At 38.5% G+C, this 14,360-nt stretch overlaps 1 protein-coding gene across 7 annotated transcripts in view; it reads right to left on the bottom strand.

Annotated features, from left to right (window-relative positions):
• Window positions 1–14,069, bottom strand: part of PSPC1 (paraspeckle component 1) — a 61,580-nt gene extending 47,511 nt beyond the window's left edge. For all 7 annotated transcript variants that reach the window (XR_004060831.1, XR_004060832.1, XR_004060835.1 and 4 more), the window contains exons 1-6: window positions 13,577–14,069; window positions 11,681–11,982; window positions 9,034–9,129; window positions 7,845–8,041; window positions 3,802–3,886; window positions 2,804–2,912 (exon numbers count right to left, since the gene is read on the bottom strand). Coding sequence is in view for 1 of the 7 variants with exons in the window: in XM_030951001.1 (XP_030806861.1) it covers window positions 2,804–2,912; window positions 3,802–3,886; window positions 7,845–8,041; window positions 9,034–9,129; window positions 11,681–11,982; window positions 13,577–13,954 (1,167 nt within the window). In the remaining 6 variants the exon portion in view is untranslated. The remainder of the gene's footprint in view (window positions 1–2,803; window positions 2,913–3,801; window positions 3,887–7,844; window positions 8,042–9,033; window positions 9,130–11,680; window positions 11,983–13,576) is intronic.
• Window positions 14,070–14,360: the final 291 nt, after the last annotated feature.

Below are 14,360 nucleotides of genomic sequence, written 5' to 3'. Positions count from 1 at the left end.
TAAGTGAAGGAAGCTTACTTTTCAAAGCTTTTAAGAAACAAAAACAATGATTAGAAACAATTATTATTGTCCTGCTAAAGACATTGTTGGCAGAAGACTTTAATATGTTGTAAGTATAATGTCAGAAGAGTTTATCAAGACTTGATATGGTAAAAAACTATCCAACAGTATCAAAAAATGCAATTCTCACCAAGAGTCAACTTCTAATCTCTGAAAATAGAGAATAACTTTCTCAGTACACGTACAGTAGTAATCTGAGAGTAGAACTAAGTGCAAGACGGAATCTGTTCACAGTAAACAAGTATTAGTTGCGTAATAAATTCTAAGTTGAAATCAGATTTCATGTGTCATTTTCCAATCTCCAGAAAAGACTTTAGTTTTTCTCTGCTGCAAAATGCAAAGGCTTTTTCAATTCCCATTCACACTATATAACTACAGTTATCTAAATACATCTACAAAATGCTTAGTCACACAGCTGCCCTGATTAGAAACTGTTGCTAAAGAAAGTAAACACATCACTCACTATTTTGTTTCAATTTTTCCTCTTTTAAAGTTTAAAGAGCATTAGAAGTAAAACCTAAGACATAACCAGAATACTAAAGACTGATCTTGAGAATACATTTTTTCATGTATCATTGTATATGCCACTTCAATTTCATATGATGATTTAAAAACAACACCTGTACTCTATAGTCTTTCATATTTAAGTTTAAAAGCTTTTAGTAGGACTGTTACTGCAAAACTACATCTCTATATTCTTGCAGTGTATTAATCAGGTCCAGATGAACACACCATTTCAGTAATGCATGAGAGTGGGAAAGCTACACTCTTCCAAAGCACTCTTCCACCTTTCGCCTCCAAAAAATTTGATGTATAAAAGCCATTAAAATTATGCATAGTGACTGAAGTGGTTTCCATTTGATTCACTCTTCTTCTATTTTATCCTACATTTTTGCCAAGCCCAGCACAACAACTTCAACAGTTTCTATTCATGTAGGGTTTGGAATTTAAAAATGTAGATAAGCAACAAGGATGGACAAACTGTGGTAAGCAATTTAAGCACAGAGACTAAATACTGCTGTCTCAAGACAGATGTAAGGATAAAGCAGTAAAGGCTGTGGTGGCCAACATTATCTAGCTTTCCCTGCTCCAAGCTGCAGAATACAGGCCACAACTTCCTAAAAGCAATGGAATCCGAGGGAGCTACTGCCATCCCAGGGCTGTGGGTTGGCTCCCCAGCTTGCTATTACTGCAGCTCTCTGCAGCAAGAAGCCCGGGTCTCACAGAGGAGCCAGGATGTTTTGACAAATAGCTTACAGGGTCAGAAAGTCAGGCAACCCCAAAAGATGCTACATTAGGGTATTAGAAAGATGAAATTTCACATTTGGCACTACAGAAGTCATCAGTAAGTGCTATTTCTAAATTAATTGAGACGACTGTAACATGCTATTTCCCCAATTATGTTTAATAATATTTGGAAAACACTAAAGGACAGTATGAGTTCTGAATCCCTGGTCTTCATTTCCTTAAGAAAAGATGTGCTGAAAGCAGTTTTCTTTTACAGTGAGAACATATGGAAATAAATTACCATCTACTTTTCGATAGAAGTCCCTCAAAACACAGTGAGCAAAAACAAATCACATCTGTTAATAAAATCAAAGGAACTATTTTGCTTCCTCCCCATCTTTGCTAAGAACACTAAGGGGCAGACAAGGGGAAAAATGTCCCGCTGACAAGAGGAAATAATTTATTTTCTAACATCTCTCAGGATGTCTCAGAACATACATAACAAATTCTTCGCAACCCTACAGAAAATTTCATGGTATAGAATATAAACCAGGTTTTTCTTCCACAGGAAGTAGCTGAGAAACCAGCAGTTCATTTCTCATTGATGTATGAAGTTGCATCTGTGAAGAGAGCAAAATCCCCTCCTGCAAACTACAGTTGTTTTAATAATGTAAAAGAGCATTGTGTGAATTGCTTATTCATTACTTCCTCACTAGGAATAGCTGTTATACCAGACGGCATCCTACTCAAGAGAAACTAAAACATTTGTAACACAGTTTGCATTCACTGAACTGATGCGGTTGGTAGAAAAAAAGTCATACCCTTTGACCAAAAAAATTTAGAATCTGACTCCTCTGACAGCACCATTTTGTTAGTCCTGCAGGATGAGTCTTCAGAGGCAGAGCATACCTAAATTACTAATATAAATAATGTACAGATTATAGCGAGGACAAATTTTCCCACACCGTTATAATCTTTCAGTCTCCTTTAGCAATGATTTGGATGTTCTCCTCATCTAGTTTTACACAGGGTCAAAAGGGAGAGTGATTTTAGGCTCCAGATGAAATTAATATTGCCCTTTTTGTTTCTGAAAACTTTCTTATTAAGTTAAGCATAAACCAAAACCAGAAATTCAAACAAGCTTAGCAGCACTGACGGTTTAAAATTAAAACCTTCAGGCAGAGTAGGGCACATCAGGATGGATGATTCCTATCACCTGCCACTTAAAAAAACTATTTTACTGAAACATTTCAATTCCCAAGTAAAAAAAATCAGTATCTGAACACCTTCACTTGATGGAAGTGTTACATCAGTAGCTTGTTGGAAAAATAAGAGTGATGTCATCATACAAAAGAGTAACTACCCTATTGAATATGCAGCAATTCGCTCAGGGAAACAGTGAAATACTGAATTGAAAACAGCCAACAAGAAGACAGCAGTTCAGTAACTAGTACAAAAATAATGTAATGAAGAAACTCTTTTGCAGTTTCAATTTTCACCACAGAACTGTACTTACATTGTCCATGAAATTTGGCTTAAATCCTCCCTCCTGCTGTCGTCGTAATTCCTCCTGTTCCCTCTGGCGTAGCATCTCTTCTTCCCGACGTCTGTGCTCTTCTTCATGTCTAGGGTATTTTTCAAAATTATGTCAGCTTAGTCTCTTGACCTGTTTAGGCTTGCACTCAGCCTCAGGGGTAAGAACAAGCATATAAACAAAATTGGCTATTATTTATTTTTTACATAGTGCAAGGCACTCATCTACTCAACTTAATGAGTTTGAGTAGTTTTGAAGTTTTGGTTGTTTTTTTTTTTAACTGGAATAGAAGTAATTTCAATACTAATATATTCTACACCTACCCTTCCAGCTTTGTATCAGTAAACAGGTTAAAATATTCCAGTTTTTAAGAAGCCGCTATGGATTAAAACATTTCAACAGTACCAAAAGACACAATTTTTAATTCTGAGATGTTTTTCTTTTTATCTTATTGACATTTATTGTGATATTTAACAAAAAGTATAAATCAATATGATGACACTACGTCTATTTTCTTAAACTTTAGAAGAGGCATTAAAACAATTATTTGCACGAATCAAATCCTAAAAGAAAAATTGTTTTCAACATACTAGAATATCAAGCGAAAAAACTTCCAAAATCCCATGTCAGACTATAAGATTGCAATGCTATGATTCTACATGCAGACCACCTGCCCATAAAATTTAGAAGCATGTTCCTATTACAGCATTGCTATGGTCATGTTAAAATAAATATGAAACAAAAAATAGGCTGACATTTCTATGCTATTTAGACATCTCAGAAATTTACAACAAAATTAGCGGAGCTGAAATAAGTGAAAAAAATCAAGCAACACTCTAAAATAATCTTTTATATTGCATTATATTTTCAGAAACATCACACATTATGCTTTTGAGAAGCCAGTTTAGCTAACATATCTAAATTCATGCAGGCCTACAGTGGCTGCACGCCACACTTGTGCACAGTAGAAGACAAAATACCTCAGCTGTATCTGCTTGCGTTTTTGAAGTTCTTGGTTTCGAAGTTCTTCCAAGCGCCTCAATTCTTCCTGACGACGCATGAGATCTAACAGGATTAAAAGTGCATTTAAATATAAAAGCTGTCAATCAATCATATGGCAACACAAAATTTGTTATTACTGTCAGATAACAGTTCTAACATTCAAGGTTTTAAACCAAATTTTCAATGCATTTAACTCATCTCTTTCCATAAAGCTAAGTCTAGTACTTGAAAAAAACACTGGATCCGTGGCTTACAAATATAGAAAAGTACAAAATAGGCAAAGCCCCCAGAGCAGGGGGGCTTTCCAGGTTATGGAAACAGAAGTTTTTAAGTTCTCAAAGAAAAGGAAAAAAACCTCTCTTAATCCCTTAAATCACATCCTGGTTTTACATCTAGGACAGGGCATCAATTTTCTCACAACATTTTATACTGCTAAAGTCACACTACTAAGAAAACCACTACAATATTTATGGACTTTTATACTCTCCACGACCTACTGCAGACCCCTGCATGGCACACATCAGAGCAAGAGAAGTCATATGAACTTTAGGTGCACGAAGGAAGTCTGAACCTCCATGAAGACCTATCATGACTCTGCTTACTGCAACTTACAAATGACTAGTAGTTTAACCCCACAAAAAGGGCCCAACCATAGCCTCCTATGAAGCACTTAAAATGTCCATAAAAAGCGGGGCACAACTCACAGTAATTACTTTTGCTGACCAGTTACATTATTGATTTCTGCCTGGAAATCTATGCTTTCTTCAATAAACAATAATTTTACCATTTGTTAGAAAGCAGGGTTGTTTTTTTTTTAACTACATAGGATATTGGCCACATGATACTATTTATAGAAACCACAAGTAACATTTTCTCATAGTATCCATTACATGCCTTTCATGCTTTAGTTCAACTGTTTTGCACATTTTCTCTACGCATTTCTTCACTATACTAATTAAAATATCGTTTTAGTTACGCAAATAGGTTTTCTCAAACTTGTACACAACACTGTCCACTACGGGAAAATATGTTTCCTTTTTAGCTCTTTGTTCTTCCAAATTTATACAGCAGTCCCTATTTCTTGTGCACACAGGACCAGGATTTCCTACTTTCTCACTACCACTATCATTTACTGCTCTTAAGGTGCAGCACTCTACTTTTCTCATTGTTCTCCTAATTTTCTCCAAAGCATAGTTTATTGCCTTGCCTGAAATTGTTAGTATGTTAAAAGTTCAACATAGCAAATTATGATTCAGTGTCATTTGACAACTGCCAAATCTTGGCAGAAAGCCTCACTAAGCGGGATGAAAACACAGATATAGAGGTTCAAACTCTGCACAAGAGCCATTCATACTAAAGGAGCTGTAATGATGGTGATTCTTGATTGACAGGCCCTTCTGTGAGCAGAAAAAAAATCTGCACTAAAGCAGCTGTAGGAAAAAAAGAAAACAATCAGAGAGCATTATTATTAGCCTCTGCACTTTCTTGTGCTTATAAAAGGACAAGGGCTTTGTTTTACCCTCAACCTTCTAACATAGCAGACAGCAGAAGGTGAAGATGGTTCTCTCACCTCAGAAGTTAATCCTACAAGCTGGAATATCAACTCCACAAAGACTTTTAAGCCATTTTAGCTGCTGATTTTATTAAAGATGGAAAATAAATGCCAAGCTTCCATATAATTGATACAAAAATTAAGGTTCTGGTTAAATTCAGTCACATTTTCCAGTATTTTCATAATCTATTTAACCATCATTATGAGAAAATATTTACAAATGTTTGATGCATACCACCAGTACATAGATCAGAAACACCATGCAATTTACTTACACATGGAAACACGTATTCTGCTTTACAAATTACTTCTGACTCAGTCTGTCAAAATATGACACTTCAAAGTGAAAAATTACACGTATCAAAAGAGTTAAATCTACCTTCAGATTTAATACCACACCAAAAAAACCTGAGTACTCAAACCAACATGTTCTAGAGCTCCAGTCCTACTAGCTCTTGTGGAGCAGTTTGAACACAACCTTCACCTGCTAGAGTATATGGACCAGTAAGCTCATCCTTCCTGTCTTCTTTTTAACCCTTATGCAACTAAAACATGACATTTTCTATTTGATTTCATATTTCATACTGACTTCAATACATTTTTAAATTTGACTTCATGCACCAGGGATACAAAACTATTGATTCTAGGTTCTGGTGCCTTAGAAACTTCATTGCATCTTTCTACACAATCCTGTGATGTGCGGATGGCATGGGACAGAGAGAGAAATGGCAAGCATTTCTCACAGCAGTTTGTGAGAACTTTCAGGGAGTTGTAAGGATGTGATAACTTGTTAAGTATAAACAATCTGCAGGTGGTGTTTTTCTACTTCGTCTTTCTGTTCTTCTCAAGGACAGAGTATGAGAAAGGTGCTTTTGTTAGTTAGCCAATCAAATAGAATGCATCCTATCACTCTATATAAACCACGCAGTTCTCTTGAATAAAGCCTTCTTTTGCTCTTTCTACAATACTGCCTCCTGCCTGTTCCTGTGTCATTCTCGGCACAAGAGTGACAGTGATGCAATCACAGGATTACAATCCTGTCATGCAATTGATGTAATCAATATTCTTGGCATGGCATGAACTTAGACCCACACTGTTCAGAGCAACAAGAGGAAGATCTCTTTGAAAATAAAATGCAAGTGAAAAAACCACCTTATTTTCATGCATACTGAAGCTGAAGAATTGACAAGATTAAAACAGAGGGAATACTTACTAATCTCTACAGTTCTAAAAATTAAGTGTCAGCAGGTAATTAAGAAGAAACCTAATTATCTAACAAAATTCTGAGTTATATGGTACCAAAGAGGTACTCTGCTAACCAAACTGTGAGGGGGGAAAAGCCCTCCTCCTACACTAAAAGAAACATATTTTCTCACTGGAACAGTAGTACCACATGCTTTCATGTTTTAGTGGCTCTCTAATAGAAGGAATAATTCTTTCTTTTTAATATAAAACTGGCATTTAACAAATATTCAAAAAGCAGAATACCTTCTCCTGCATATTGTCCTTAAAAGAAACCCTAATATGCAAAAACACACCGAAGATGTTTTCCCATGTTTTACCATTTTTTCTATCTTAATGAAGAGGCCAGTGTAATCTTGTCTCAGTTTAACACATAATTAAGGCATGAATTTCAGACAAAGTAATCTCTAATCTTGCCCTCAAATCCAGGCAACAGGTGATTAAATTCAAAGGAAATTAAAGAGCGTGAGTTCTGGAACTGGACTATTAGCACTGTTAAACATTAACAATTAGATAAGTCAACAGTAGATTTATCCAACCTGTAACTTAAGCACTGAACCATCTTTACAAATCTCAGTCACGCATACACACAGAATTACAATATGTGTCCAGCTGCCAAGGGAGGGCTGCACTGTGTATTGTCGGCAGCGTTCTTGGATCATGTTAACATGCACATTCCTCACCTCTAATATACACCTGTGCTTACAAGGTAACACAATGCTTCAACAGATTTTCTTGGAAAATAAACCAAGAAACAGTTGTCATTTCAGGTGCTGCAGCAACTATCTGGCATTTCAAAACAGTTTTCTATGTTATTACACTCTGTATAAGACCTTATGCTTTTCATGTTATTATATAGGTAAGCTTTTATGTTATTATCTTCTGCATAAGACCTTCTGCTCTGCACAAGACCTTATAAAAACAGCATGGTTCCACACTGGGAGCACATGTGCCTGTCCAGGAAAAACAGGCTAAGTAAACTTTTTACTAAAGATAAATTTAGGAAGTGAAGAAAACAGACAATCACCTCTTTATTAGATTCTTAATTAATTTCTGCAAATCATCAAGGAATATGTGCACAGAGAATTATTCCTTCCTTTTTCTCAGTTAAATGCAGTTAATTAAACGGTGACCAGCAAAAGGTCCAAGCATACAGCTCAATATCCTACACAAAAAAAAACATCTGTGACAAAATAAATTCAATACTTGTAGATAACCCGGTTTTACCTTGCCTCATCAGCATTAGCTGATGCTCATGTCTAGCTGCTTCCATTTCTGCCTCAAGTTTCTCTTTGGCTTCTCTAATGTTCCTGTCAACCTGTTCACGCTGCTGCTTTTCCATCTCATCAAGAGCCTTCCACCGTGACGCATACTCAAACTCAAATGTTCCAGGCTGAGCAAAACGTGGAGGCTGTTCTCTTTCCCTAATAAAAATTTTGCAGTAAAAATGTACAGGACAGATTTAGATCAACAACTGTAACAGCCACAGAACATATACACAACCACTTCAAGTGTAGATCTCACTTTTTATCAACCTGTCAGATGACTACATTCTAAACCAGACAAAGCTTAAATCAGACATTAAGATAAGTAAAAGGACACTTTTCCAAAAATTGCCCAAATAAAGATTACGATAAAAATTTGTATTGACATCAATACAAAATACTAAGCTGCAACACTAGATTAACAGTGTTCAGCCTTCTAAATCAAGCAGTCAATCCACTAAACCAGTTATTTAGATAAATATCAATGCTTACTAGACAGCCCAGAATATTAGCCAGAATCTGTAACCATTAAAATGAGCCCACATTTCCCATTCTAACACTAATATTGTACCTAACAGTGAAAAATTTTTAAGAAGTGGTAGTCTACAGTCTCAAAACCAACATTTTAGATTAAAGCAACATAAGTGGCAAATTACAATATTAAAAATTAGTATTTTCAGATTAGGGGACTTCTATCTCATTACTGAGATTCACTTTCTCATGTCATGCTCAAAGTTTTACCTCAGCTGTGGAAGCTGCAAAGATTTACATGCCAGGGAGGCTGCAAAAGTTCAGGGGCTATTCAGAGAACATAAAGATCTGTGGGTATCCAAAATCTCTGTAGGATTAGACCACACCTCTAATCCATAAAAGACTATAGTTCGCTGGCAACAAGCTCCTACTGACTGCAGTGTAAGCCAAGAATCTCTCTACTACACTAAATGCAGAGAATGTTAAACTAACAAGCCAAGTCTGAATTTTACCATGATTAGGAAATTCGGGAAGGTCCTATTTAATCCTTTGACACAAAACAGCACAACATACAAAAGCACTACTTCCTACTACACAAATTCAAAAGTAAAAATCAGTGTATATTTACAAAGCTAAGTATGCAAATAATGTTTTATAAAAAAAGGCTAACCACAACTTACTTGTGGTACTGTTGTGTTTTTTGCATTAGCTTCTCAGGGAGTCCATCCTCATCATCAAATTGCTCCATTGGTTCTACAACAACAGGTCGAGGTGTTCTGGAAAAACATTTTCAATTTAATAACTGAATCATTAAAGAAGCAGTTATAACTTATTTTAGCATTTTGAAGAAACACTTCAGAAAAGTAACATGTAATTCCTGCGTCTTGTCTTAAATCACAGAATTCCAATGAATCCCAATCTTAAAAATTACCTTCAGAAAAGAATTGTTTTTATGTCCAAATCCAGCTATTCTGCCTAGAAATCACAACTTACTTGACACAGTTCTGTTTGCTTTTTTAAAATACCAAAACCATCTACCAATAATTACAACATATTTAGGAAGGAACTACCTTTCTGTTTTTATCAGTGAGGCACCACAGAGGCCATGATCGTTCTGGGAAAGCAACAAACCCAAAACAGAGCAGCACAACCTATTCGTATTTCTACTGACTTCTACAACTTCGTTCTGCAAGTTACTCTAGAACTGAAAACAGCTTGATAATTTGGTGCTACTATTACAGCAATAATTAAAAAACATTTCCAGTTAAGTTATTTAAAATCCATTCTTTGAACAACCACACACTCACAAATTAGAATCCTGACTGAAAAGCTGAAAATGGCTTCCTTCATATGTTGGCAAGTGTGAGCCAAGGAGAGCAATGTAAAAACTCTGAACTGTGTAAAAACCTCTTTCCATCAGTCTTGGAAGCAGAGTTTACAAAACACAGAGCACTAGAGACATGATTTTCAAAACATCAGCACTCGTTTATTGCGTTCCATGCCTTTATTTCACTTTGCAGATCTTCCCCTACTGCCCCAGTCCCTAACCAGGCAAAAAAAACCAAAAAAAACCCAAAAAACAAACACCAAACAAAACCAATAACCCCCAATATATTTTACTCTGTGCATCAAGTTCACATTAAAAATGAAGTCCAGAATCAAAGACCACAACTCAACAACTGTTTTTTCTGATGCCATCTGCATGGCAATTGCTGACCGCTCTGCTATTTAAATGCAACTGAACTGCGGCGCTAACATGTTATGATATAAAAAAACAATGTTAAAACAATAATGTTTTGAATGTCTAGTTTTGATACATTTAAACAGGAACTGAAACATGTTCTGATTAGGCAGAGTTTTCATTTAAAAAAGGCAAAACTTTAGACTCTGAAGGAAAACATCAAAGTAGATTAGCAGCATTTTAGGTTCATGCTAGTTATCTTTGCAACTGTGCATTAGGGAACATGTCACCTAAGCAAGAAAACGATCAAGCGCTTTTTATTCACTCAGGACACGGTTAGATGGTCATTTCAATCCAACTGATCTATCCAGCTGGCAAAACAAGAATACCCTCCCCTCATATCCCAGCTTCTTTTTCCCTGCCACATCTCTCATGCCAAGAATAGCACTAATGTAACACTGAACTACATTACTTCCATTGATTGGCTCACCACACTTCCATTCAGTTACTAATGCCAAGAAAACCCAGGGAACAAGAACAAATTGCTGGCACCTGCCAGTAAGAGTAAATATGTATTCAGATTAAATTTACTATGGAACCATCAAATCGGTTCAGCAGCACACAAGATTTGGGAGTCCCAGACCCCTTACTCACCTGCCAACTCCTCCTGGCAACATTTTCCCCTGCCTTATTCTCTGCAGGACCTGACATCAGCAAGCACCTTCCTGTGCTTGAGCAGACTGCAATGGACCCCCACACAAATGAATGCTTTTCTGTTGTTTTAGCAAGCACAAGTGGCTTACGGAAGTGTCATGAAGTTCAAAAGTAGCACAGCCAGGGCAGGAAAAGAACTCCAAGCCAAATTTAACGGCAGCAAGTTTTCATGCTGTGAAACCACAGCCTTATTTTCCCAATGAGAATCACAGAAATAAAAAGAAATCATAAATATGTATCATTTCACACCGTTTTTAAGAAAGCATTTGAAAATGTCACTTGTGACTATGTAAAGTGCAGCAATTAACAACTCTCTTTGGCAAGTACAGAAATAGGAGATGCAAGAGAAGTGCTGCTATTTGCAAGCTTGCTTGTCCTTGAAATAGACTGTTTTCCAAACATCACTAGTACATATATCAACCTCTTCAGAATCTCAGCCTTCATTTTAAAACAGCGAGAAAATCCTCGCCTTACAAGCCACAGACAATTTTTGGGGTATAAACACTTTCTTTAGTCTACAGAAATATTGGCAATGTCATGCACTGGTTTGTTAAGAAACAAAGGAATATTATTTTGTCACTGTTACTGGGATCAGGAAGAGTGCGACCAATGCAAATAAAGTCTCAACAGAAAATGCCTTATTATATAGAGAAGGAAAAGTAGTATTACATATGAACAAGAAAGAAATGAAAATTTTGCTCTCAGAGTCTCATATGGTAATAAGAAATCTTATAAACAGTAAGCAGAGAAAGATGGTTTTCTTTAAAAAAAATCAAGAGTATTTGTGGTATTCATGCAAAACACTTAAATTTCTAACCTCGTGGCTTTCAGAATTTGAAAACAAAATAAGAACTAGGGAATACCATGAATGCAATTTTTGCTCACATCAGGAAGATATACTCTCAGCTTCAAACAAAAACCCGTGAACTTACGTAGTAAGCAAGAATGCCCCATCATTGCATCTTTCTAGAGCTTTCCGTGCTGGAGGTTTTGCTGCAAACTCTACAAAACCTTTCCCTGTAGCTCTGCCGCGATCATCTACTACAACAACCGCTCTTTCCACTGGCCCGAATTGCGAGAATGCTTGTTCCAGCAGCTCATTAGAAACCACAGGCGACAGATTCTTCACAGTTAAGGCAGCTCCATGGGTAGCAAATCGAATTCGAAGTGGTCTGCTCTTCAAAATAGTACCATCAAGTTCTGCCTTCGCTATTTCAGCCAAGGTCCTAGATTCCTTTATAGAGATATAAAATATTTTATATATTTCCTTTCCAAAGACAGCAAGTATGACTTTTGTGTGCCCCCCCACCACAAAAGTAGCAAAGTTTTCCTTCACTTGAGCATACTGGCACAAGGATCATTCAACTTCTTTCCTCTTCAAAGAACCAAATCGAACCAACAACAAAAAACCCAACAAACAAACCAACTAAGTCTCTGTGCTCTGACTGAAAAAAAAGCATTCATTACCCCTTATGGTTTATTCTAAAAACAACACAGACACAATTTTTTCTTGCCTATTAGAGGATTTAACAGATTCTCATTATGATGCTGCTGCTCTATTAAGGTTTTGAGCAGAGTTGGAAAATTCATAATTTTCACGTTTTCCTACTCTAATGTTTATATTCTGCATCGCTGGCTCCCCGCAGCAGGAAACGGTATTCAAACATTACACTACAGGATCTACGGTATTTTGGGTTGGGTTTTTGTTTTGCTTTTAAATAAGTGAAAATATCGCACTTGCCCTCAATGGATGTCCAATTCAAATTTCATCAACAAATGGTGAAATTACTTTTTGCTCTTCTATTCATTCGTCTCGCATTAATGGGCTTTCTGCACCCACATTCCTGAGACTGTCAAACAACAACTACCCTTTTTCTCACTTCAAAAATCTTCACCAGGTGGGATACCTGCAATCCCTGACATTTAAAGAAATTCTTTAAATATTTCTTCACAGTTCAACTGGCTAGGCAAGCTGTTAAAATGTATGTATATCTATTCCCTAAACGTAATGGAAAATGGAAGTTTACATAAAAACTCTATCTAATTTCTATTACACACAAAAATAAATAACGAGATGTAAGTATATCTCACTTCCTCCATAAAATTGCTATTTCAGGCCGGGGAATTCTCAGGGTAAAAGATGCATGGCAGAATGCCACAAGTATTTTAAGATGATAACCAAAAAGTAAAAAAACCCTAACCAGTAAAATATATGGGAAAATGACTAGACACCTAAAGCACTCTAAAGCTGTTCCCAGAATGATACAAATCTGTGCATTTTAACAGAGCATTCGTGAAAACTAATCTCGCATACTAAATGACCATTTAAATACAAGATCATAAACTTTTCGAATAAGTCGGGGTTTTGCATGCTTAACTCGAGCATGTTTAACCAAATACTGTATTACCCCTAAAAATCTAATTTTATCTGGGCACAAGTAATTTAGACAACTCGCGGTCCGCAACCTTTTCAATTCTGTGATTTTATGTTCCGTGTTCACAATGTGCGAGCAGCTGTATTTCGAAACAATCCTGTTCGTTCTTTAAAATTAACCGTATTAAGTGCCATGGGGTGAGGCGGGGACCGAAACGCCAGGGGCTGGGAAGACTCCTCCGAATGCAGGGGTCTGGCTTGGATGTGTAGAGGCGAACGGGGAGGGGAAAGAAGGAAGAAGAGGCGGGGGGACCAGCGCTAGCAGCGAGGAGAAAGAGAGGCAGATGCTTCCTTTTCTTTACACCCGCCGAAATGGAGGGGAAGGGGGCGGGGGGCAAGGGACCGAAGCCTCTCGGTTTCAGAGACAGCCCCAGGGGCCCGCTCGGATCCTCACCAGGCGGATGAAGCCGAAGCCACGGTCCCGATTGATGAAGACCTCGCTGGGCTCCCCGTAGCGCTCGAAAAGGCGCTTGAAATCCTCCTCGGTGATATCAGTAGGCAGATTCCCCACGAACAGCCGGCAACGCTGCGTGTAGCTCTTCTCGCCAGGTTTGAGAAAGCTCTTGATATCGATGGTGAACCCAACCTCCTGCTCCTCATCTCCGCCACCTTCTTTGCTCGGCACCAGAGCCATGGCCGCCGCCGCCGCCTCACTCTCCGCTTCTAGGCCGCGCAATCCTTTCAGGTTGCCGCCGCCCCCCACCATGCCCAGCGGCACCGCCGGGGAGCTGTTTTCGATCCGCACTTGCTTCAAGTTCCTATTCGCGGCCATATCCGCTCCTTCCTCGCGGGTTCTCCCTCGGGGGACGCGGAACCCTGCTCAGCAGCCGCCGCCTCCGACCCTCAGCCAATTCAAAATGGCGCCGCCGCCAGCCCCGGCGAGTTGTGCCGTCCCCGCGGGAAGCCCCGCCCCGGCCCCGCTCCCCCTCACGGCCGCGCCGCCGCCGCTCCCCTCCCCGCTCCGGCGCTCGGCCGAACCTGCCCCGGGTCCACGGGGAGCCGTTTGTCCCCCTCTTAGAGACGGATGTGAGTCCGCGGCTGCGCTGCCGTGTTGTGTTAGAGCAGTGGTCTCCTCAGCGTGTCCCCAGGCAGAGGAGCCCCTCGCTGGGGTCTCTCCCGAAGGCAGCCGGGCGGGATGCCCTGGGGGTGTCTGGTCCCTGCGGGAGAGGGAGGCAGGC

This window comes from Camarhynchus parvulus, chromosome 1, assembly GCF_901933205.1.
Source record: "Camarhynchus parvulus chromosome 1, STF_HiC, whole genome shotgun sequence".
Classification (NCBI taxonomy): Eukaryota; Metazoa; Chordata; class Aves; order Passeriformes; family Thraupidae; genus Camarhynchus; species Camarhynchus parvulus.
The sequence above is the reverse complement of the archived record's forward strand: the minus strand, read 5'-3'. Positions and strand labels throughout refer to the sequence as shown.